General features: G+C 35.9%; 1 protein-coding gene across 3 annotated transcripts in view; it reads right to left on the reverse strand.

The window, feature by feature from the left end:
- The window catches only part of LOC115222205 (sodium-dependent multivitamin transporter-like), a 135,643-nt gene that overhangs the window by 77,858 nt on the left and 29,867 nt on the right, over nt 1–27,918 (reverse strand). For 2 of the 3 annotated variants that reach the window (XM_029792356.2, XM_029792357.2), the window contains exons 3-8: nt 25,124–25,315; nt 24,672–24,740; nt 12,671–12,722; nt 10,685–10,752; nt 5,189–5,269; nt 3,517–3,587 (exon numbers count right to left, since the gene is read on the reverse strand). In XM_029792356.2, the coding sequence (XP_029648216.1) occupies nt 3,517–3,587; nt 5,189–5,269; nt 10,685–10,752; nt 12,671–12,722; nt 24,672–24,740; nt 25,124–25,315 (533 nt within the window). The remainder of the gene's footprint in view (nt 1–3,516; nt 3,588–5,188; nt 5,270–10,684; nt 10,753–12,670; nt 12,723–24,671; nt 24,741–25,123; nt 25,316–27,918) is intronic. The other variant, XM_036511324.1, reaches the window with a different exon arrangement.

Genomic DNA, 27,918 nt, shown 5'->3' on the forward strand with positions numbered 1-27,918 from the left:
TAGACTTTGTGGCAGATGCATAGGTGCAATAAACACACAGAAATAGATTTCCTTAAATGCTCAGGAGGATCCTTAGAGGTAGTGGATAGGTGAACTAATTAGCAGGGCTAAAAGAATAGTTGCTTGAAAAAAAAAAAACTAGAGAAAGTTCAGAGAAGTATTACTCTGTTGGTAACAAAAGGTCTCTCTCCCTCTCTATTTCTCTCTCAGAGTGTGGGGTAGGTAATATTATAGCTGTGTAAAACAGCAATGCTACATAGATGTAAAACTTGAGTTGTGAATGTAGAGGATATGAAAAGACTAGGAAGAAATGAGGTTAGCATGCTCCAATGGATATGCAGCATCAATGTACATGCATTACAAAGTACAAATGTGTTGAGAGGAGAACTGAGCATAAGAAGCATCAAATGTGATGCACAAGAAAAAAGACTGTGCTTGTATCTGTCGTCTTGTGATGCAGATGGATGAGGACAGCTGTATAAAGTAAAGTACACATTGCTAAATGTAGAAGGAACCTGTGGAAGAGGAACACCTAAGAATATCTCTTGGAGGAAATGACAAAAGATGGAAATGAGTGATGATATAATGCACTTGAGAAGACCCCTCCAACTCAGTAAAAAGGAGGTACTGTCAAGTCTTCTCTCACTTGTAACACTCATCTCTCCATTTGATCTTCTAACTGTGATACTATTCACTCAGCTGCTGTAAATGATACCTCTTATTCCTCCCTACACTTCACATTCTATCCCTACTACTGTCCCTTGTCACCTCTTCCTCTCTAACCTACATATATTTCCTTTCTTTCACTTCCCTACCTCCACCAAACTGATATTTATTGTATCCACCTCAACCCTCATCTCTAATCATTTGTTACACTCTTTTCAATCTAGTGCACTCCCCATTTCTATTCTTCTATCCCTACTCTCTCTCTCTCTCTCTCTCCTCCTCTCTCTCCCTCTCCCTCTCTCTCTCTCTCTCTCTCTCTTTCATATTCACCTTGTATCTTGACCTCACATTTTTCTGTCATTCCAGGTGGGAAAGCCAGGTGTTCCCTCTTGAGCAAGACACCTGTTCCTGTCTTTCTATGATACTTTAATATCTCCCAATACTATATTTCACTCAGTTGAGCAGTCTTGTCTTGCAAGTTCTTGGTGACCTCACCAGTGCTGGTACCATACAAAAGCACTCAGTACACTCTGTAAAGGGGTTGGCATTAGAGGGACGTCCAGTTGTAGAAACCATGCCAAAATAGACACTGAAGTTTAACACAGCCTTTTGGCTCACTGGTTCCAGTTGATCTGTCCAACCCATTCCAGCATAGAAAAAGGCATGTTAAAGGATGATGAGAATTATGTCACAACTGGCTTCCATCAAATAAATTCATGCAGTAGGCCTTAGTTGGCCTAGGGCTATATTAGAATATACTTGCCCAAGCAGTTATTCAGTGAGAGAGAATCAGAAATCACATGGTTACATGTATTTTTATTCACACAGCTATGTCTGCACCTGTAAGTATATTTGTATGTTAATATGTGTGTGTGTGCACATGTGTGTATGTGAGTGTGTGTGTATGTGTGTGTGTGTGTGTGTGTATGTATGTATGTATGTATGTATGCATGTATGTATGTATGTATGTGTGTGTGTGTGTGTGTGTGTATGTATGTATGTATGTATGTATGCATGTATGTATATGCACACGTCTGGGTCTCACCAATATGTCCTTGTGAAGTCTGCATCTACTGCTTCTCTTACCTTTATTACCTTCTCATCTCTTCATCATTCATTTCACTATTACTCATGCATTCTTCTTTCCCTCATCCACCTTCTTTCCATTTTTTTTGCTTTCTATTTGTTGTAGTATTTTACTGGTAAAGATTGAAGCTCTTTTTCCACCCCATCACTCTATTTGTACTGCAGTTATCATTACCTCTCACCAATGTCACTAGCTATTGATATCCATCAATCACCATTGACCACCTCCACTACCTCCATTACTATTCAGCACTCTCTGCCTCCATGCATACACACACACACTCTTAAAACTGACTCACCACTCTTGCTGATTCTTCTTCCATCATGACTCTCTCTTCTATTCAGTTTCTTGAACATTACTCTATGATTGTGTGGCTTAGTGGTTAGGGAATTGGATTCCTTATCACAAGACTGTGGTTTTGATTACTTGACTGGGTGATGCATTGTATTCTTGAGCGAAGCACTTCATTTCACACTGCACCAGTTCACTCAGCTGGCAAAAATTAGTAATCCTGCAATGGACTGGCATCCCACCCAGGTGCGGAATATACACACCATGAAATTAGGAAACTAGTCCTTGTGAGTCAGCATAACTCAAGGAAGTAACTTAACCATTTTGACTCTCTGATGTGTACAAATACATCTTAAAATAGTAGGACTCTCCAGCCTTACATGATATAAAGTAGGTTCACTTGTGTAGGGCCATGATAAAGTGTGCCCAGTATACTTTATTACATACTGACTGCATAAAGAGTTTGGAAAACAAACAGAAGCAACATAGGGTCATGAGGACCCTTTAGTCTTGTCCAAAACATGATAACTTTTCTAGTACTGGTGCCATAAAAGGCATCAAGTATACTGTGTACAATGATTAATGATAGGAAAGCTATCCAGCCATACTAACCAAACCAAAAATAATTTGTACAAGCAAGATGTGTACATGACACCCATCTAGAAGAGCAGTAATTCCAAATAATAATTCATACTGTGATGACTTGCACAATCCATACCAGCATGAAAAGTGGATGTAAAATGATGATGATGATTATAATGAAGATGACAATGATGGCATTTTATAATCCCTTGAAGTCTGTTTAGAGGTCTTGAGATGAAAATCAATAGGAAATACAAGCCAACAGAATGTAAAAAAATTTGTTCTACACATTATAAATCCTCTAGACAATGAGAGAAACTCCTGATTTAGAGACAACAAATTTAAATATTAAGAGTGAGAGAGATGTTTAAACAAAGTGAACTTGAAGAATAAATTGAAATGACAAGCTGAGTTATTTAATTTGAGAAAGGGAAGAGAAAAATAAAAAGGGAGAGAGAAGTATAAAATTAAACATAGTCATGTCACAAAAGAAAAATCAGAATTAATAAGTGTCATAAAATGGAAGGCAAAGTTTTGATGAGCTGAGTTGTAGATATTTCACTTCACTTTCAACTAAAATAAATTTACAGTAAGATAGCGGGTGATATTGTGGTATTGAGGGAGTTGCTTAAATGAGATAAATGAGTGATCTATAGAAGATATGATCCTGAATAGATGGAAATAAAGATAAATGATACAAATTCAAAATTTAATGAATGACACAATACAGATAATGGTGCTGAGAATGAGAAAACCATTTTAAAACTCATGTAGCAAGTACATTCTATTCTGATTTTTTTTTTTAATAAATTAAAATAGAAAATCCTTTTGAAAGTTATTTAATAATAAGTAATGAAACAAATATAAATTTTTAAATATAATATACTTACTCAAAGTAAAGTCGGTTATGTTCTTTAGCTATATTCCAGATTCTGCCAAATCCTCCCAAGACCATACAGCCCTGAGAAAAAAATTGGTTGGAATTATTTGAATGCGAAGAAACCAATTTATTATAGTTAATCTTGATGTTTAGCTCAATTAACTTTCCTTACAAAAAAATAAATAAATAAAAATAAGAAGTATTTCCCTATTGAAGTATGAAAATTATCTTCAGTTTCAATATTTCTAGTCAAAGATGTATACAATAATTAAATTATTTCTTCTTAACAGTTCTATTATCATTAATATAATGGTAATTCAGTGATACAATGCAAAGTACTGAAGTATTTTCCAAGTTTCAGTAGAGTTATAGCTTTACAATTTTTTTCTTATTTTCTGTTACATGCAACCTAGACATTAAGGTTCTCTATGTAACAGAAACCAGCTCTACGTTCTCTAGTAATGTCTCCTGGAGACCTCCATACTTAACATGTCTTAAATTTTAATGCAAAAGAAATTGTTTCCTATCAAAATTTCAAAATATACTTAAAGTTTCTCTTTAGAGATTTTCATTATGTTTATAAGTTTATATTTAATTTTCAAAAATACTACCAATTCATTCTTCTTTTCATGACAAGCCTTATATGATATTAACCATGCATTGCTGTGTAGTAAGAAGCTTGCTTTCCAAACATGTGATCTTGGGTTCAGTCCCACTGAATGGCACCTTGGGTAAGTGACTCCCACTATAGTCTCCCACTATAGCCCTAGGCTGTCCAAAGTTTCATGGGTGGATTTGGTAGACAAAAACTAAAAGAAGCCTCTGTGAGTGTGTGTGTGTCTTTATGTTTGTCCTCCACTACCACTTGAAAACCAGTGTTTTTTTGGTTACATCCCTGTAATTTAGCAGTCTGGCAAAAAGAAACTGATAGAATAGGTAACAGACTTAAAAATAAGTACTGAGGTAGATTTGTTCAACCAAACCTATCAAGATGGTGCACCAGCATGGCCACAATCCAAAGACTAAAACAAATAAAAATTTTAAGTTTTGTCGCCACATGGAAGCAATTACATCTGCTCCTTCAATATTTAGAAAACTTCATGTTTGAATTATTTTTCCTTGGTTTTAGAATACATGTCTCTGCATGTAAGAGGCAGCTAAAAAGGTTGACAACAGGAAAGACATGGCCATAGACACTACCTCAGAAAAGTTGTCCAACCCATTCCATCATGGAAAAGTAGATTTAAAACACTGATGAGGAATCACGATGGTGCTGATAGATTCTTACTTTAAAGGAGTCAGCAATAATGAATAAACACAGATTTTTCCTGAAAATATCTATTTTTTTTAAACAGATTTTCTCTGAAAGATATCCAAGAAAATTTTGAGAATTTGTTTTCATTTTTTATTTTAGTTTTGTTTCCTCAATATAAATAAATGAATAGAGAATTTCGCTATAAAGATAAAATGGTAAGTTTATTTTATTTTACATTGCCTCAGTTTAAAAAGTTGTTATGAATAGGTAGCAGATTTTCTGAGAAAAGGTCAATAGAGCTGACTTATATTTTCTGTTGTTTTCTTCATTGTAAATATGAGGACTGACTTCCTTATATTATCTGTCCTTTTTGACTAAGAAATCACAGTTATGTAATTTTTATAACTATTTGAAGCGATTTACAAACCTTTATAAAGACAGCCACCATTCCTGAATACATAATCGCACTTTGAAACACATCTGTCCACACAACAGCTTTCATTCCACCCTGTGAAATAAATCAACAGTTCCGTCTTTAATAATTATTTCATTTTCTTATTGCTTTAACTGTACTTACATATAAATATCAATATTAATTAATCAATATCTGAAGCCATTTGAAAATTTGCTTTATTTTATGATCATAGTTTTAATGAAATGCATAGCCTTTGTGTAGTAAATAACTGTGAAAATAATCAAGAATATGGATAAATTTGGTAAATCAAATAGATCGTTATCACATGGGTTTTTAAAACATAAAATAAGATCTTTACCTATGAAAGAGTTTGTGCTCAGTTAAATCAGAGAGATTGAAATATTTAAAGGACCAATAATATATAAAATTAGTGTACATTAATACAAAAGAGGTGACCCTAACAGGACACCTTACATGCTAAAAGGAGCAGTCAAAGCCCAAACCACAGTTAAAAGTAATTTCAAAGGGGATGAAAAATAAAAATAAAATCTATATATATATTTATTTACAATGACTGTTACTTAAAAATAAATCATTTGTCAGTTGAATAAATGCTTGGGTACAAACTATTATACAAATCACAGAATTTGGACCAGCTTTCAACTTCTTACCTTTTGACCTCTTACCTTTCTATATATGCTTATATGCCTGGCTAATCATATTTCTACATGAAATATGACAAATTTAAAGCAAGTGACACCTAGAACAAAGCAAGTGATCCAACTAGGAAAATATTTTCTAACATGCTTTTTTCTTTTCAACAGCATGCAAAAAAATCTTCTCTTCATCTTTTACTGTTCTGTCTTTTTTTTTCTCTTTCTTTTCCTTATTCTACCTCTTTCTCCCAACAACTCAACTTATCAAAGAATTCACATAGATGTTTTTATAGCCCACATACTAAAGATGAAGCAAAAAGATATATAAAGGGCTTGGGATCCCCCAAAAGATAGTGTTTATAGGGATGTTGTAAGGGTGATATGAGGGTGTAAATATATATCTTTGTTGCTATGTATTCTGCCAACAACTTTTTTTTTCTATTGTTGGCAGACAGAATAGTGTTTTATGTGAGTATGTGTTTTGTTGTATGTGCATTTGGATGCATGTAGGTTTGGATATATATATATGTGTGTGTGTGTTAGTATGCTCTGCTGGATGTGTAATGTCAGAGTGCATGCACAACAGAGTGCAAGCACTCTGTAAGAAAAGTTGGACATGAGAAGCCTCAGATCTGGTGTGCAAGAGAGACGACTGCACTGGTATGGTCATGTATTGTGTACGGATGAGGACAGCTGTATGAAAAAGTGTTACATCCTAACAGTAGAGGGAACTTTGGAAGAGGTAGACCCAGGAAAACCTGGGATGAGGTGGTGAAGCACAACCTTTGATCGTTGGGCCTCATGGAGGTGATGACAAGTGACAAGTGACTGAGACCTTTGGAGATATGCTGTGCTTGAGATAACCTGGCAAGCCAAGTGAAACCGTAATCGTGGCTTATGCCTGTGCAGCATAACCAGCCCATTTAAGAGTATCCTTCAATCATAGGGCAATAACTGCACTTGCGAAGACCTGTTGAGTCAAGTGAAGTCATTGTCATGTCCAATGACAGTACCGCCTGATTGACACCTGTGCCAGTGACATATAAAAAGCATCATTTGAGCATAGTCAATGCCAGTTCCACCTGACTGGTCCCGTGCCAGTGGCACATAAAAGGAACCATTCGAGCGTGATCATTGCCAGTGCCGCCTAACTGGCTCCCATACCGGTGACATATAAAAAGCACCATTCAAGTGTGGTCGATGCCAGTGCAAGCTGACTGGCTCCCATGTCAGTGATATGTAAAAAAACACCATTCAAGCGTGGTCGAGGCCAGTTCTGCATCCAGCTGTAGAAACTTTGCCAGATCAGATTGGAGCCTGGTGCAGCCTTCTGGCTTGCCAGGCCTCAGTCAAACCGTCCAACCCATGCCAGCATGAAAAGCAGACTTTAAATGATAATGATGATGATGATGATGATGATGATATATATGTATGTATATGTGTATGAGTCATGTGAGTGTATGATGTGTTGGTGTGCACATTAAAGAAAAAGAGTGCAGTAGTTGAGTCCATGAAGAATGAAACTTTGAAGAGTAAATATGAGTTCCCGATTAATATGAGGCTGGATAACTGCTGTGTAGAACTACACTAAACACAGATTAGTGCCTGGTGAAGAGGTCTACAGGACAGAAATGGTATGCAGCAGAGAAGTAATTACAATGTCTGATGTTCTGCAAATGTTTTGTGAAGTGCTATCACAAACATTATCCTATTTGACGGGTTATTTTAGATTCAGGTGTGGATGAAGGAGTCAGTTATATAAAAAGAGTAATGGTTGGGCCAGGTAAGGAAGGTAATATTGGAGAAAAGTAAGGGACAAGTGTTACAGTAGGAGTAAGAACAAAAGTGGGTTCCAAGTTACGTGCAGAGGGTTGGGAAAGAGCCCCAGACAACTAGATGACATAGATTAGAGACGCAAAAGGAGAATGTTTGATAATAATAAAGACGTCGAGAAAGTTAATTCTGATGTCAGAAATGCAGGAGGAGAATTCTATGGAGAGAAAAAAAGTTTATAAAAGGGATGAAGGTATTGCATTGTTCAGGGAGCAGGAATGGCACCAAAACATTGGTTAATGTAATGAGTGTATAGCTTACAATTTGAGACAGTGAACTGTGAGATCTAGCCTCAGACATAAAGAAGTTCAAATTTTTCTACTAATTAAGAACTTGAAGTTAAGGAATATTAAGCATGAGTTCCAAAACCACTGAGAAGTTGATTCACATTAAAAACTGTCACCAGATTTTTGTCCAATCAGTTAAAAAAAAAACTTATATCAATGGATAAATGCACTTACCATGAACTCATCACAAGCAACATTAGTGACCCCTAGTAATTGTTAAGAAACTTATCACTAATAGGATTGAATCCTCCATATTTTTCATTGATTACAGAATCATTAGCAAGTCTGGCAAAATGCTTAGCAGTGTTTCATCCATCTTCACATTGAGTTCAGATTCCGCCAAGGTCAGCTTTGCATTTCATCCTTTCAGGGTCAATAAAATAAGTACCAGTTGAACACTAGAATGGATATAATCAACTTATCCCCTCCTCCAAACTTTCTGGCCTTGTGCCAAAATTTGAAACCAATGCAAAAACTAATTTCTGTGTGTCAGTGTGTCACACTTTGAGCCCCACCCTCACTATTCAGTGACACACCCATATGTAATGAAAAGGTTTTTTCCCATTATTCTTTTACTTGCTTCAGCCATTTGACTGCAACCATGCTGGAGCACCACCTTTAGTCAAACAAATTGACCCTAGGACTTATTCTGTGTAAGCCTAGTACTTATTCTATCGGTCTCTTTTGCCAAACCACTAAGTTACAGGGATGTAAATGCAACAGCATTGGTTGTCAAGCAATGTTGGGGGGACAAACACAGACACACAAACATATACACATACATACATACATACATACATACATACATACATACATACAAACATACATGCATACATACATACATACAATGGGCTATAGTAGAAGACACTTGCCCAAGGTGCCATGCATTGGGACTGAACCCGGAACCATGTGGTGGGTAAGCAAGCTACTTACTACACAGCCACTCTTGCACTTGTAAATGTGTTTCATTATGTATATATTATGACCACAACTTCATAGATGGTTATATCTATATCATTAGAGAATTAAGTCCAAGTTAAATTCTTCAAAGTGATGTAAAGTATAGGTATATGTGAGGAAATAAAATGGCACGAAATATTTGAATAGATAGAGATACTTATTCTTTAACCACATAACCTGAAATTTTATATTTATAAACAAACACACACACACAGATATATAGATACTTAGATACACAAATATATATGAATACATATGTACATATATAAATACATACATACATAAATACACACACACAGACATGTACACACACACACGCTCACACACACACACACAAACATGTACACACACGCGCACAATCACAACACACACACACGATGGCTGCAACTCGATTTCAAGTAATGTCATCACTTGATTGTTGTCTGAAACATGAGCAGCATGAATTTAACTCATCTTTCCGTAGGTGTTACAATATTCTTTTGTTGATGTTTCAGTTTACTTCCTTATGCTCATTTTTCCCACATTCCCTACAAGAAGAGATGCCATATAATATATATAGTTAACAACATTCCTGCGTATTTGGTTTACAAACATCTCCCTTGAGCTGGTCATGCTCAATACAATTTTGTTCAACTTCCCCTCCTCTCATCAAGCACTGTTTTCCTCCATAGTGAACAATCTAGAATGAGGTTTTCCCATACCATTTTTCCAAGATTTTGATCATATTCTTGATGCAGTCCTTATACCTTGATCTCCATTTGTACACCGGTCTTTTACACTGAGCTAACTCATCGTACAGAAATTGCTTGAAGATCTGATTATCTTTCACTCTGACCACATGACCACTCCATTGCAGTCAGTGCTGAAGTACTAAGGACTTTAGATATGTATATATAGACTGACTGTTTTCAAGGATTTCAACATCACTTACATACAGTGAGGTGAAGAATGAGGTACAGCATAGGCTTTGTAACATTAACCTTATTCTTTTATGAAATCTTTCCAATGCAATATTTCATATAATGCTTTTAAAAAGAATTGGAATGTTTTTGAAGGAAGAATTCAGCTTGTGTTTCCATGTGCATTCAAATGAATCTATCTATTCAGAGACATTTTCTTTCATGGATGCACATTAAAGATATGATTTCTAACTTGGTGTACAAAGCATTGACATTATATTTATTTTATCAACTTCAAAGAATGAAAGGCAAAGTCTACCTCAGCAGGATTAAGCACATTCTTAGTATAGCTAGGATCATGTCCCAAAGACTAGCCCTTCTCTTCAAGGCCAGAAAATATGTCAGTCCCCAACAGCTGCTGAGATTCTATAAGGATTATAAAGGAGTATGAACCATATCTGGGTCATACTGTAGCTACACCTGGACATCGTGGACTGCATCTAGAGAAGGCCACTCAAATGATTAGCATTCAGTCTTTAATGGAAATACTCCAGTCTCTCTGTCTTTCCTATTGTTATGGTTAGCTTCATACTGCCACCATTCAGACACCCTTTAATCCCTCATCTTTCCACATCTTATCACCCTTGTACATCCAACTCCTCCAGCCCTGTGCAAAACATTATGTTCAGTCCTTTCTTCCTAGATTGTCATTCCACTGGAATCTCCTCCTTGTTCATGTCTTTCTGCTGGTGTTGACCTGCAACGATTTAAACAAAACATTAACAGCATCAACCTCACAAACTTCACAAGACCTGCAAGCATCATAGCCACTGCCACTTCTCTAGACTCAGTAAGAGAAAAAAATGTAATTACCAGTGAGGTGTATATTGCTGATGATAGTGCTACTATAATTATGGAACACCACATTGGGAATTGTGTCACTGTAATAAGATCAGATTACAAGATTAACCAAAAGTTTCACAACTTATTTAAAAATTTCTCTAAATTTTACAAATAAGGATTCAAGCTGAAGAATTAGGTTATTCTTTGTGATATTTCTGAAAATGACGAAGCTGTTATTGGCTGATATTTTCTGCTATACATCCTTGATGGATGTCAGAATATTTTTTTTTAATTTGTCCTCCAATAAAATTAATACAATCAGGAAAATATGGATGAAGTCCTTATCAATAAAGCCACAATGTAGAGCTAACAAAACTTGTTAAAATGTATAACTTTTCCAAAGCAATGCATTTTTAAAATCCACCAATTGCCATCATCATCATCATTAAGTCATGTTGGCATAGTTTAGATAGCTTATTATATATCAATATCTGTGTCAGTCTTTCATAATCTCTTGTATGAAGCTCACCATCTTCTCTTACTACTTTTTTGTTTGATTACATCTTTATTCTACTTTTTTCATTGGTTTCCTCCACTGACAGTACATAGTAATTTTAAATCAAACACTTATTGTTAATTGGTATCATATATCTACATGAGAGCAACCATCTACCCAGTGTGTATTGATATTGGTAGATGATTTTAATGCCGTCTTTTTTTTTCATACAAATTATTATTACACATCTAATAGAACACAACTGATCTTTCTAGCAATTGCTGAATTTCTAGATTTGAAATTCATGTCTCATTACCATGTAGTATCACATTTCTAAAATGAGCTTCATTTAAGCTTGACTTTTATCCATCAAACCTGCTGGGCAAGAGACCCTATCACATGCCTTTTCAAAACCATAGAATGTCTTGTTCTAAACCGAGACATTCTCTTGCCTTTAACAAGAAATATTACGTCTGCAGTTCAATGCCTCATAAACCTAAATTGCACATCATCAAAATTAACCATATCTTAAACTAATTTCCCCAAAACTCTCTGCTACTTTCAAGACATAACTCACCAGTTTAAAGCTTCTGTAGTTACTACTATCTAGTAGACACCTTTTTCTTCTACAGAAGTTGGCTAAGATACTCATATACATGTTATTAAAGAGATTAACAACTAAGTATAGACATGCAGGTATTTTGCAAATACTTGATGGAGTGATGACCATGCCCTGCATAGTTATGCACTACCCTTTGGCAAGGCATAGCACCCATTCAGCTAACCCACCAGGGATACAACAAAGTCATGAGTCTGCAGCATTATGGATTGTGAAGAGGTAACAGAAGACCTCAACTGAGCCAATGGTGCTTCTTACATTGATGCTGAGCAGAGGAATCCTAGAAGATCAATGGTCAGGATCACCAAGCTCTATCAAGAAAGTAACTGCAATGTATCCATAGGGGTGGCGTCCATGGTTGTGTAATCAGCTAATGAAATATTTACTATGGCTCAGGCTTCCAATTCAAATTCATAATAATGATGGAATTGTGTGGTGGCAGAGAGCCATGGGAATCAGCAAAAGCAGCATAAAAGAAAAAAATCAACTAAGTAACTCCATAGTTTGATACTTTCAATGTCTCAGTTATTATCTATGATAGGCCAGATGCTTACCATGCCTTCATCTGTTAGCCTTAGTAACCATAGTGAAACTAACCTCAATAGCTGGTTCACTGTTGCTTTTCTTTGACATTGGCCCTCATTATTCTACCACTCATAGTTTCATTTAAAACTTCTCGAAAATAATACTTTATGCTCCTTTCTTTTAAGTACATTAATGCTCATCTGTCAGCTTAAAAATATTCTATTGTTTGATTCCTAACTTGCTTTTCTTTTTCTTAATTTTCTGTACATGCAAATCCATCAGATTTTTTTATCATAATATAAACAGTTTTAGCTTCTCAAAATATTAACCATCATATTAAAAAGCGACACTAATATTGAAAAATATATTTACATACCTGCTTCCAGTGCAATACTAGGTCCATACAAGACAATTCCTAGGTAACAGAGCTGAAAATATAAAGAGCAGAAATATTTGGTTAGCACGGAAAGCGGACGTTAAACGGTGATGATGATGATATCATTTTACATGTATTTCATTAATAATGAAAATAATATCTGTTATATAAGAACTTATAAGCAGATTATGTAATCAAATCTTCAGAGATTGCATAACTTGCATTAGAAATTTTTAGGATTTATACTTGACTGTGAGCAGTGTTACAGTATCAAGGAACATGACTACTGAGCTAAAATAGGTTAAAGAATTTGCCAATATAGATAGTAAAGGAAAGATAAGGAATTACATCTGTCACCAATGTCTATTAAAATTAAGACAGATATGGCTATAGCTACTAGATTTCAAAGATCTTATTTATTTCTTGCATTAGGCAGCTAAGCTGTTAATTATCATACATTTTCACTGACACTAATCAGCACACACACATATACTCATCAATTTACAGAAACATATATATCCACAAATTTATATATATCCCCATCTAGATACACAGGTATACTTACATACCAATATACATGCATATATATATATATATATATATATAATATATATATATATATATATATATATATATATATATATATGTATATGTATATATATATGTATATATATATATATATATTCATCATCATTATCATCATTTACTTATTTAACATCTGCTTTCCATGCTGGCAAAGACGATGTGACAGGAGCTGGCCATCTGGGGAGCTGCCCAGGTTCCAACTGTCTATTTTGGCATAGTTTCTACAGCTGGATGCCCTTCCTAATGCCATCTACTTTACAGAGTGTACTGGGTGCTCTTTACATGACACTGGCACAGGCGTCTCTATGTGACACCAGCATGGGTTCTTTTATGTGGCATCAGCATGGACACTCTCATGTGACACTGGTATGAGTGCTTTTTATGCCACACCAGCACCCACAAGATCTCAATGGAAGGGCCTCTTGACTGAGAGATGGATGAAGAGGACTTATCTGTATGTATGGACAGCCAAAGTTTTACTTAGCTTGACATGTCTTCTCAAGCACAGCAACCCTCCAGAAGTCTCAGTCCTTTGTCATTCCTCTGTGAAGCCCAACATTTGGAATCCTTTCTCACTACTTTGTCCCACATCTTAGGTCTACTCTTGCACAGGTTCCCTCCACAATTAGAGATCAACATTTTTTAATGCAGTTGTCCTCATCCATATACATCACATGCAGTCTTCTCTCTTGCACCCTACAACTAATGCCTCTTATACCTAATTTTTCTCTCGAACCATTTACATTCAGTCATACATCCACAGACATTACCTATCCAGCAGAGCATACTGGTTTCATTTCCTTCAAGCCTTTGCATGTCCTCTAAAGTCATAGCCCATGTTTCACTACCATGTAACATATCTGTACATACACAGGCATTATACAATCTGCCCTTCGCTCTGAGAGGGAGAGATCCTTTGTTCCCAACAAAGGTAGTAGCTCTCTGAATTTTGCCCAGCTTGTTTTTATTCAAGTAACTACATTTTCAGAACTTCTTCCCCCACAGCTAACTAGGTGGCCTAGGAAATGGAAATATCTACTACTTCTAAGGATCCCTCCAGACATTTGAGGAAGTCTATTCTCTGTATATTATTAGTGTTTATTGTATCAGCACATCTGACACATACAAAGGCTGCTTTTTCTGTTAACCTGCACATGATATCACTACACTTCTTATGTGTCCATAGCTTGCACTGGATACACCAAATGGAGTTTCTACCAACACCGTTCCTACATATCAAGCAGAACCATCTCCCTGAAGGGATTTGAGATTTGTCTGTCTTCTTACATACTAGGATTTTAGTCTTAGCTAAATTAACTCTATGGCCCTTAGATTCCAGACCTTGCTTCCACACCTGAAATTTCCTCTCTAGTTCAGGTAGTGATTCAGCTATAAGAACAAGGTCATCAGCATAGAAGAAAGTTGTCAGAAGTTAGTAAAATACTTTTTACTATTACTTATTAGCTTAAAAACTGACTTTTAAGCACAGGGCTAACTGGGCCTGCAGCCCAAAACTGAAAAGAGCTAAATAGCATGACTATAATACATCTATAATGATTATATGCCCTGGTGGTGTTTGATCAGAGGTTAAGGATGGATGAGAGTTAATTCTGTAATGCAATCATTCTATTGTTCCAATCCCGATCTGAATTCCAACCTGGTCAATTTAGCCAATTTGAATTCCAGTGTTGGCTAATTTGTCCCAAAGTTCTTATCTCAACATAAGATTAATGAAGCTAATGTCATTTATCTCCCCCTTGATCTCTGACATCATCTGACAAACACCAACCAAGATGGCATGAATCAGCTAAGTTTTACCTGCTAGAAATAGCAACCCAAATACTTTTAAATCAGATCCCAATGCTGGATGTTCAAGAACCAAATGAAAGGCAGATTTTCAATCCCAGGATCATCCTGATTCCAAAAAGTTATAATATGTCTATGTCGAGCAAATGTAGACTGAGAAACAGGGGTCTCAGAGGGACAGAATTTCATATTTATTATCATAGAGATATAGGCAGTGAGTTAGCAGAATCATTACCACATCAGACAAAATGCTTAGCAACATTTCTTCCAGTATTATGTTCCAAGTTCAAATTCTACTAAGGTTGACTTAACCTTTCATCCATTTGGGATCGATAAAATAAGTACCAGTGGAGCACTGGAGTCAATTTCATCAGTCAATGCAATTGCCTCTTTTCCTTCCACAAAATTTCAGACCTTATTCCTATAGTAGAAAGGATAATTACTTACATTGAGGTTGACTTTGTCTTTCATCTTTTTGAGGTGGATAAAATAAGTATTAGTCAAGGTCTGGGGTCAATGCAATTGACTAGACCTCCTCCCCACAAATTTCAGGCCTTGTGTCTATAGTAGAAATATTTTTTACTAATCATTTTCTTTAAGCACTTTCATTCCTGATAGAAGTTTTCAAAATTGTAGGATATTAAATATATTGCTTCATATATGAATATGTAACAGATGTCAACAGTTTATTGAAAAAAATGCCAGGAATTCAAATACTTTTGATAAATTTATTTACTTTTGTTTGGGGGTTGTATAAAGACTGTTTGAGAGTGGCCTATAAAGAGTGGTATTTTTGTCCATATGGGCCAGCCATTTATTGATTTCATGGTATATAGGAAATGTCAGCTGTTTATTGAAAAATGAGACAAAGAACAAGAGATTTCTGGTTGGTTATTTTGATGACAAGTCAGTTCAGAAATGTCTAGCTGTTTATTAATTTCAATATATTGTTGGTTTTAATCTGGAGCTGTCATTGAACAGTCTTAAATATTTGTATGTACGTGTGTGTGTGTCTGTGTGCGCGTGTGTGGTGATTGTTTAAAAATTTGTGTTTGTAACAAAGGCAACATCATCATGAATATCTGATGATGACTTGGTTTGGTTAATCTGGAAAAATCATTTTTGATAAAATTTTCCATGTTTCTATAAATATGATACGAGTTTAATTATGGAGCAAATGTTTCATAAAATGTTTCTACATTTTCTTGTGATATTTTGAACCATTCCTTGGGAAAATCTTGAATTTATTGTTTCTGTGGATTTCTAGATGTTTTTTTCAATGAGATCTTCTGAAATTTATCTTTATTTTCTTGCTCATTCACAAAGAGTTTCCAATCTGACTGATGAAATTTTCTTCATAGATGGGGCAGGTTATGCAATATAATAGGTTTTGTGTTTGGCAGTTCATGCTTGCATTTATTTAAAAAAATAATTTGCTTTTAAATTTTATATTGGATCCAGTTTCCAAATATGTGAGGTCATTACTGCTGCCTCCACAAGCTCTTTAAAGAGTTCAGAGTTATCCCCTGACATGAACTGTGCCCTTGTAAGATATGTGTTTAGATATTTTCTTTGACAAAGTCTTTCATTTTGGGGCTTAGAAATAGGATTGGAAAATTTGCATTTACATTGTCACTCTTGGGTTATATGTGTTGACAAATGGAATAATATTCTCAACTTTTCTTCTAGGTATTCTCAGCTGTTAGATCCAGTCCCTTTGAATTTCTAATTTCATTATCTATTAATTTCAAGGGATAGTTTTGAAGCTGTAGTAACCCTTTAAGTTCAGCAGTCAAATTTATACCTGTCTCTTCCCTGCCTTTTTTTTTTATTTATGTTTATGTTGGTCCATCTGGAATGCTAGGTATTGTTAGTTGCAATCTGTGATTCTCTGAATCTTCCATGAATCCTACTTGTATTGTGACTCTTATTTTACCTGCTTTTCCTGTTTTTTCCAAGGTGTATTTATCCATCAGGTATATGGATGAATTTATATCTTCCCTATCTTATGTGTTTGTTTGCATGAGTGTTATATTTTGAAATCATAGTGTACAAGTTTTCAGTTTGCACTAGAAATCTGCTTGAGGTCATTTCTGTATATGTTTGGGGATGTATGGAAACATGTTATGAGGTCATTTCTTTATATGTTTTTGGATGTTTCTTTCTAATCTATTTCCATCTGTCATTTATTTGTCTATACTTTCACATCATCGTTTTGTTTGTATTATGGACTTTTTTTCATACTTTTTTCTTGTAATTAGTAAACAACTTTTGTTATTTTCCCTACATTTTATGGACTTTCTTCTTCTCATTTGGTATCTTCATTCCATAATTTGGAAGTATTCTTATAAGATTGGAAAACTTGGAAGCTAGAATATGCTCTAGCTTCTTCATTTTAGTAACACACTTTCCCACACACGTGTATGTGTGTGTGTGTGTTTACATGCATTTATGTTGGTCCATCTGGAATGCTAGGCATTGTTAGTTGCAATCTGTGATTCTTTGAATCATCCATGAATCCTACTTGTATTGTAACTCTTATTTTGCCTGCTTTTTCTGTTTTTTCCAAGATGTATTTATCCATATATATGCATACACGCATTTGTAATATATATGCATATATATGGTGAGCTGGCAGAACCGTTAACACGCCGGACGAAATGCGTAGCCGAATTTCGTCTGCCCTTCACGTTCTGAGTTCAAATTCCGCCGAGGTCGACTTTACCTTTCATCTTTTCGGGGTCGATAAATTAAGTACCAGTTACGCACTGGGGTCGATGTAATCGACTTAATACCTTTGTCTGTCCTTCTTTGTCCCCTCTATGTTTAGCCCCTTGTGGGCAATAAAGAAATATATATATGTATATATTCTTTATTCTTACTTGTTTCAGTCAATTGACTGTTGCCATGCTGGAGCACCACCTTTAGTTGAACAAATTTATCCAGGACTTATTCTTTGTAAGCCTAGTACTTACTCTATCAGTCTCTTTTACTGAACCGCTAGGTTACAGGGACGCATCAAAATTGGTTGTCAAGCGATGGTGGGGGGACAAACACAGACACATAAATATACACATACATATATATATATGTATAATAACAAAGGGTGAAATTAATTAATTAAGAAGTAATCAATAATTTCACCAAGTAGAATTCGGCATGAAAAGGACCATATCATGGTCCGAAATTTAGAAATAACAGTCTAAACCGAAGTTTAGAAATAGCAGTCAAAAAATCTTAGCTAAGATTTTTTGACTCCTATTTCTAAACTTATATGTATGTATGTATGTATGTATGTGTGTGTGTGTGTGTGTGTGCGTGTGTGTGTGTATGAATGCATGCATGCATGTATGTAAGTGACATGACTCTTTCAGTTTCTGTCTACCAAATCCACTCACAAGGCTTTGGTTGGCCAGTGGCTACAGTAGAAGACACTTGCTCGAGGTGTCACGCAGTGGGTCTGAACCTGGAACCATGTGGTTAGGAAGCAAGCTTCTTACCACACTGCCACTCCTGCACCTATATATATATATATATATATATATATATATATATATGTATATCTTTACATGCACACAGACACACGCACACATTATCATTATCATTTAATACCTGATTTCCATACTGGCATGGTTAGATGGTTTGACAAGAACCAGTAAGCCAGAAGAGTGTGCCAAGCTCCTCTCTACTTTGGCATAATTTTTTTGACTGGATGCCCTTCCCTATGCCAACCACTTTACAGGTTGAACTGGAGGCTTTTTACATGACACCAGTACCAACAAGGTCACTTGCATGACATAGATCCTTTGAGAGGAGGGTGGTATTGAAAGAAGTGGCTTTGTGCCAGGTGATGAGAGGTTAGAGTATAACAGGACAGAAACAGGTGGCCTTCTATAGAGGAGATACATGGTTACCCCAGAAGAAATTTATAAATATTTTGACATTAATAAGAGTGATAGTATTCAGCATGCACAAATGATGGCGGAGACTTGAGAAAAGAGTACTACAGAAGAGTTAAGCTGATCCTGAATACTGAATTAAATTCCAAGAACTATGTAAAAGCTATTAACAGCTTAGCAGTGCCTGATGTACAATATGGTTTTAATGTCATCGACTGGAACTTAGCTGAACTTGCATCTGTATAGGTAACCCTGGCTTTATTTGATTATAAAGTTAAACATGAGACAGAGTTGACCAATACATTCAATGGACTTTGCAAAAGTCTTAGTGCAAAACATGCAAGAAGTTGGTATGGATACCAATTTTAATCAGTGGTTGAAAGTATCAACAACACCATCTTTGAGATTTTACAATACATACTGATTGCACAACTAATATCAACAACCCAGATCTTATTGTTCAAGACACCGAAAAGAAGGCCTACTTATAGTATAACAATACCATCTCAAAAACTGTACCTGCCAAGGAATAGGGTAAACTTGCCAAATATAACTGTTTAGAAACTGAAATAAGCACAATGTGGCATCTGAAGACAAAACAATACCAGTTGTGAATAGCTTCCCTGAAAAAAAAAACCCTGGTAAACCTAGCATGTCTGAAATCCAGAAAATAGCGCAAAATGATAACACTCACACTCTACATAAATTCTTGTTCTTATAACCTATATTCTGAAATTTTTTTTTCTTTTCTGTCATTACTTGAGCCAAGAATGAAAACCCAACAGCCACTGGCATGAAGGTGTGGTAGGGAGTTTGCTTCCCAGCCACATGGTTCCAGGTTCAGTCCCACTACATGGCATCTTGGGAAAATGTCATCTACTATAGCCTTGGGCTATAGTAGAAGATATTTGCTCAAGTGCCTTGTGAAGGGATTTAGTAGAGAGGAACTGAAAGAAGTTCATCATTTGTGTGAGTGTGTGTGTGTGTTTGTCTTCTGCCATCACTTAACAAATGGTGTTGATGTATTTACATCCTCATAACTGAGCAGTTTGGCAAAAGAGGCCACTAGAATAAGTACCAGGCTTAAAACTGAAAAATAAGTACTGAGGTCAATTTGGTGAATTAAAATTCTCTAAGGTGCTGCCCAAGCATAGCCATAGTATAATGACTGAAACAAGTAAAACAAAAAAGTACTGGAAACTATGTTGAGTGATAACATTATACTACAAAGCCTACTCTAAGTTGCTGTTTGTCACTCAGCAGGTCAATATCAACAGAAAATAACAACAACAACAATAATAATAATAATCCTTTCTACAATAGACAAAAGACCTGAAATATTTTTAGGAGAGGGGATAGTCGATTACATCAACCCCAGTGCTCAACTGGTACTTATTTTATCAACTAGGATGAAAGGCAAAATCAACCTTGAGAGAATTCAAACTCATACACACATAAGATATTCAACATAACTCCTCAAGTCAAGTCATGCTTGGTTACTAAGTGTGTGGTTGCAGTGCATGCATCTCAGGCAGGTTAGAGTTTATCCTGAACTGGTAGTCCCCCCAACCACTTAGTATCACTGCCAAGCCAGGGATTTCTGGAGATCATTCTTGGGTCTTGGCCCAAAAGACCTCTAAAACAGACTAGCCAGCTGATTTTCATCAATGCCCAAAATGTCATGTTTGCTTCTAGAAGCAAAAGTGGGACTTCCACCTCTCATGTTGTTCAACAGGCTGTAAGTACTTGACAATATTCCTAACACCAAGAACCTTGATTTGGTCTTTGCTTGACCGTGGATTGCTTCTCGGTCAAAGAGACAAGTTGTTGAAAGGTCTGTCTGACAAAAGGTAGCCATGCCTGTTCACCTTCAAGGAATTGCTGGAGATGGTATAGCTTTTGTGCATGTTTGCATATGTTGTCTCAGTTCTTTTCCACTCAGAGATCTGGACCAAACCAGGTCTTGAGCAATTTAACTGGTCCCACAATGCTGTTGGACAGCATGGACCTACCTCTTCAGGTACCAAGCTGCCAGCCCACTGACTTTTCTCGGTTGCTTCTGCCTCTTTTCACTACTTCATAGTTATTTAGAGTAGTGCTTGCTGAACATCTCTGGTGTCTGGTGTCTGCATATGTGGTCTTAGTTCATGCAGGATACACCTCACTGTCTCTAGTTTCCACAGTAGTTGCTCAAAAGTCAGTTCATACAGAAGAGACAAAGGAGACAACCTCTACTGACCAAGCACGAAATACTGAATGGTTAAGATAAGTGGCCATTCACATAACCAGTGAGTAGATTTCACTGTACATTGCAGTGATTCAAATATCATGTTTTGGTGGTCAATCCTATTGAAAGCTTTCAATTAATCTAAATTTATCAGAACCCCACTCATGCCAGGCTCTTTGCCCAAACACTCTGTGGTGTATTGTATGAGATGGAGAATGTTCTGGATAGGTCTGTTTGGGATGGCAAAAATTTGCAAATCACCAATCAGGCCAGTAATGACATGCACAAAGTAAAGCCCATAGGGCAGATCATCCAAACCAGGTGATAAACTTGCCCATTGTGCAGCCAACCATCATTTTCCACATTTCTGCAGCTGTTGTTGGTTTTTCATGACAAGCTGTCGAGACAGATACTGAAAACTATATTGCATTCTGGCCTGCCACATGTCCCATACAATCAAGCAAATTGCTTTCACAAGCTGAACACACCTGCTTCGGATCAAGTAGCACATGCTCATCATTGTCTGCCAAAGACTAAATTGGGCCATTATTGTCATGTTGAATGGCTTTTGTCCAGTCATCTAAGATCACATATCTTAGCTCTGACTACCTTCATGTTTCATGTTAAATAATTGATTGTAAGCACATTTTTTGTGATGTCTTTCCTAAGTGCATCTTCTAAGATTTTAACTAATTCTCTTTCATTTCTATTTCCCCCTATCACATCTTTATAATACCTTATTGATTCTACTCTAATCACCCTTTCCTGGTTACAAATTTCTCATAATCCTTCCTACATGCTACACTGGAAATGCCATGAATATTATATTACTATGACATCTAATTTGCCCCTCTGCCAGAGTCAATGCCACAAACCAGACATATTTGGTACCATCCATTGAAAAGTATTACTCACATGCTCTCTTTCAACACAAGCATCTCATGAAGATAGAATCTCACACATTCTCTCAGGGACATCTGGTCACATGATATTGGTCTCATCAATTTTCACAGTGCTCTTCCATGTTTCACTGGCACTGAGAACTGTTGATAGAACTATGTTATGGAACCAGATCTTTGTGTGTAGGCCAATGGTGTTGGAGAACTAGGCAGTGCACATCCTCTGGAATACAACCACAACTTCACCAATTCCATTGCTGTCACCAATTTCAATATTACCAATGCAACTGATGATGATATTACCTAGATAGGTGATTCTATCAACTGTCAAAATATTTTGATGATTGATCTTTATGATTGTTGTTGTGATTAATCTTTCATGATGAGTTGGGTTATCAACAGATGAATGCTACATTTAACAGAGTCTGGGCTTTTTTTCTTTATGGGTTGTTACTGCTGTTTATTATTATTATTATAATAATACGTGCAGGTGGCACGTAAAAAACACCCACTACACTCGCGGAGTGGTTGGCGTTAGGAAGGGCATCCAGCCGTAGAAACACTGCCAGATCTGACTGGGCCTGACGAAGCCTTCCAGCTTCACAGACCCCAGTTGACCCGTCCAACCCATGCTAGCATGGAAAGCAGACGCTAAACGATGATGATGATGATGATGATAAACATTATTATTTTCCCCAACAAATTTACTACCATGCCAGAAATCCTTATTATTAGAATATGGAACAGTCAACGTAACAGAGTGTTTGTTGAATAAGTGCAAGAATCTAAGAGGGAACATCATCATCATCATCATCATCATTTACCGTCCATTGTCCATGCTGACATGGGTTGGATGGTGTGACCAGAGCTGGCAAGCTGCACCAGACTCCAGTTTGATTTGGCACGGTTTCTATGGCTGGATGCTCTACCCAACACCAACTATTTTACAGAGTGTGCTGGGTGCTTTTAGGTGGTACCACATGGGCACTTTTATGTGGCACAACACAGGCACCTTTACATGACACCGCATGGGTGCTTTTACATGGCAATATGCAGGCACTTTTACTTGACACCACACGGGCACTTTTATGTGGCACCACATGAGCACTTTAACATGACACCACCACAAGTGCTTTACACTGCCAGAAGGATTGGTCTTAACACTTCTGCTGCAGAGTACAGGTCTTCTTAAGTATGGCAAGGTGCCAGACATCTCAGTCGTTTGTCATCTCACCTGAAAGATTCAACATACCATGTCTCCCTGAGTCTCCTACTTCCACATGTTCCATCCATTTTGAGAGGTCGGCACTTTTTTATGGAGCTGTCGCCTATCTGCATCACATGACCAAACCAGTGCAGTTTTCTTTCTTGCATAATTCCTCTTTATGCCTAACTTCTCTCTCAGAACATTAGCATTTTGTCGAACATGAACACTCACATTACACATCCTCTGCATTCAGAATTCACATCTCACTACCATGTAGAATTGCTATCTGTATACATGCATCATACTATCTTCCTTTCACTCAGAGAGAGAAAGCTTTCGTGGCCGACAGAATTAACAGCTTTCTGAATTTCCTCCATCCTATTCTTATTCTAGCTATCACACTCTCCATGCATCCTCTCCCACAGCTAATTTGGTCCCCTAACTAGCAAAAATCATCTACTATCTCTAATGAGCCACCAAGGCATTTGAGAGAATCAATTTCCTGAGTCACTAAAATTTTTATGGACCTTGTGCATCTTCCACATACAAAAATTATCTTCTTTAATAATCTTCCAATTAACCCACTGCACCTCTTATGTGTCCATAGCTTACACTGGGTACACCATATGGAGATCCAGCCAACACCTTTCCTACAAATCAAATAGAGCCACCTACTTGAGTGGGGCATAGTCCTGTCAGTTTTCTTGCTTACTAGGACCTTAGTCTTTGCTAAGTTAACCTTTAGATTCCCAGTTTTGCTTCTACACTTGGAATTTTTCATCTAGCTCTATGAAATCTGCTAAGAGCGTAAGATCATTAGCATACACGTATAGTAGTTCCCAGGGGTTACTGGTCTTGAATTCCTCTGTTATGATCTAAAGGATAATGATGAAAAGGAGGGGACTAAGGATTAAGCCTTGATGAACCCCTACCTGTACACCAAATTCTTCGTTGTACTCAGGGTTAACTCTCACCTTACTGACAGCATCTTTGTACATGGCCTGTGCAGCTTTCACCAGCCTGAATAAAATCATAATTAACTGATCTTACTGTATTTTCTTTTACCCAAAGCCAGGAACTTTTCAGTGCCCCCTTGTACACAGTCCAGGCCAAGCAACTATACCCAAATAGTTACAAAGTTGTGGCCCATCTCAGAGATCCTTATTATTGTTATCATAATAATTCCCCAACCTTAAATTTATTTTTTCTCATATAAAAGAATTTCTCAGATGAAAATCAAATATACTATTGAGAAATATTCTGTTACCAAAGACAATGTAAATATCTATTCATTAACTATATTCATCATACTTACAAAATTTTAGTTGCAAATTAACATTTGAATTTCAAAGTGTATTTTATATTAAGTTTTACTCACATAACTCAGAATTCCTAATAGTGTTCCAACATTACGTACAGATTTGGATTGAAACCGAAGTTCTAAATACTGTAAAATTTAAAATGAAACAAATATTTTTAAAATAATGTAAACAGACGAATTTTTTGAAAAATCAATTGTACAATATTTATGAAGACTAAAATATAGCAGTTAGAAATAATCTTTTACACTGTCGCACATGTAAAGTTTAAAGCAAAAACAAAAAAGAATATTTTAATCAGATCTTTGTTATTTTATTTTGTTCACTGTGAACAGCTCTGATGACAGAGAAGAAACAAAACAGATTTAAAAATAGAAACATATCTCTTCTGGAGAACTACTACATTCAAACTGCTTTCAAAATATATTGTTATAGTTAAAAATAATTATGAATAACTGTAAGAAATTATTTTGTTAGACTAATATTTAATTATAAAGCAGTTGATACTTACTTCAAAAACACTGGTAATTTGAAGTCTGTGGAAGAACGGTGCATAAATAAATGCTGAAATCAACTGAGACAGGGAAAATCCTATCATTGAAATCGCATAGGATAATCCATGTGTGTAAATTTCAGCTGGCATTCCTAACATCATGATAGATGACTCAAAAGAAACCATTAGAGATATGGCCAAAGGTAGAACCTACAAAGTTATGTTTAAATATTCAATGCAAATAAGAATAAAATACTTTTCAAAATATTGTTATCAGCATATATAAAGAAATCTTTTAACTTCCCTACCTACAAGTGGATTAGAAAAACATTTTATATAAATATGCATATATATGTGTATGTGTGTGTATATATATAAAATTAATGCACAATATATGGAATTAAATAATCCAGTGGTACTCACAGAAAAGCTCCTTTAGTGGATCAGGCTACAGACTACATAGTAAGCCAATACAAAGGTGTGTAATGTATAGTCCAATGCAGTTGAAATCCAATTATTAATAATTATTTCATTAGGAGTATATAAAATATACAGAAATAGAAGACATATTAGATGAATATATTCACTTCATCAGTTGCTATCCATATGATTACAATCAAATAGATATCAACTGATGAAATAAATAAATTCATTTCATACCTTTTCTCGTTCTTTAAATCTTATATATATTGTGTCTGCCTTCCAAATGCTGTTTTTACTGAGATCTCCCTTTTTAGTAGAAGAAATAGCTATAACCCTTTGACTGCTATTTCTAAATTCGGTATGTGGTAAGGCAACTCGTTGCTAAACCCTTATTGCTTAGTATTACTTAAATTTTCCTCGAATGAGGCTTTTACATGCCGAAGACTACTTGGTGTAATTGATAATTTTTCCAAATTAATTAATTTCACCCTTCATTATTACGGATAACCATATTTTATCTCAGTAGATGACCACAGCATCTTGTTTTGGCTACACGCGGGTGGGAAGGGGCTGTTGACACAATCGTTTCATTCACAAATTGAATTCGGTGATACCAGTTGCGGATTCTAGCTCGCTCTGATACTGAGTTGAGTTGGTGCCTTCTGGTATCTCAAAATTCAATATATAATCATTTATGATTATAGTATTCTACGCTGAAGAGAAAAGAAGTTTCGGTAAGATAGAATTATTTAATATTTAATATTTAATTCTTATGCTTTCCTAAAAATTTGATTTCGAAACGTACGTCCGTGGATAACTAAAAAAATGTATGATAGATTGCAGTCAATTCATTCTCTCTTACCTGTTTGTGTCTGCCTTCCAAATGCTGTTTTTACTGAGATCTCCCTTTTTAGTAGAAGAAATAGCTATAACCCTTTGACTGCTATTTCTAAATTCGGTATGTGGTAAGGCAACTCGTTGCTAAACCCTTATTGCTTAGTATATATATATATATATATCAATAATTTTACCCTCAATTATTGATATTATAATTCCTTTCTCCCTGTTCTGTTACTACGGTTCTCACCGTTATAGTATGTTTACTAGATAACTCACGTGGGTGGAAGAGGAAAAAGCAGGAATCTTCGCTTGTACATTTTGAATTTGCTAGTACTGGCAGTTTGAGGGTGTTTGTCTGAGGTGATACATTGCCGGACGGGTATGTTCATTCTTTTAGTGCTTTCAAATCCAAAATTAAGAAATGTTGAGCTGACGAAGGAAATGCTGAGTTTTATTTCAGCTAATCTAGAAACGTGACGTTCTCAAATGATCTTTGTACTTGTGATATTTTACTGTTTTACCTCCATATCTTCGTGAGTTATTTTTGAGTAAACATTATCTGGGAGAATTTTTTCTTAAAGTAGTGGAAATGGCTAAAAAACTTTTTGGCTGCTATTTCTAGAAAGTTCAGTATGTGGCAAAGTAATTTATTTTACTAAACCCTAATTATTTAATGTAATATTTTGAATATGCCTTAAATGGTCCTTTTACATACTGAACACTACTTGGTGAAATTGATTAATAACTAATTAATTTTACCCTCAATTATTGATATTATAATTCCTTTCTCCCTGTTCTGTTACTACGGTTCTCACTGTTATAGTATGTTTACTAGATAACTCACGTGAGTGGAAGAGGAAAAAGCAGGAATCTTCGCCTGTACATTTTGAATTTGCTAGTACTGGCAGTTTGAGGGTGTTCGTCTGAGGTGATACATTGCCGGACGGGTATGTTCATTCTTTTAGTGCTTTCAAATCCAAAATTAAGAAATGTTGAGCTGACGAAGGAAATGCTGAGTTTTATTTCAGCTAATCTAGAAACGTGACGTTCTCAAATGATCTTTGTACTTGTGATATTTTACTGTTTTACCTCCATATCTTCGTGAGTTATTTTTGAGTAAACATTATCTGGGAGAATTTTTTCTTAAAGTAGTGGAAATGGCTAAAAAACTTTTTGGCTGCTATTTCTAGAAAGTTCAGTATGTGGCAAAGTAATTTATTTTACTAAACCCTAATTATTAATGTAATATTTTGAATATGCCTTAAATGGTCCTTTTACATACTGAACACTACTTGGTGAAATTGATTAATAACTAATTAATTTTACCCTCAATTATTGATATTATAATTCCTTTCTCCCTGTTCTGTTACTACGGTTCTCACTGTTATAGTATGTTTACTAGATAACTCACGTGAGTGGAAGAGGAAAAAGCGGGAATCTTCGCCTGTACATTTTGAATTTGCTAGTACTGGCAGTTTGAGGGTGTTCGTCTGAGGTGATACATTGCCGGATGGGTATGTTCATTCTTTTAGTGCTTTCAAATCCAAAAT

The sequence above is a fragment of the Octopus sinensis genome, linkage group LG19 (genome assembly GCF_006345805.1).
Source record: "Octopus sinensis linkage group LG19, ASM634580v1, whole genome shotgun sequence".
NCBI lineage: Eukaryota > Metazoa > Mollusca > Cephalopoda > Octopoda > Octopodidae > Octopus > Octopus sinensis.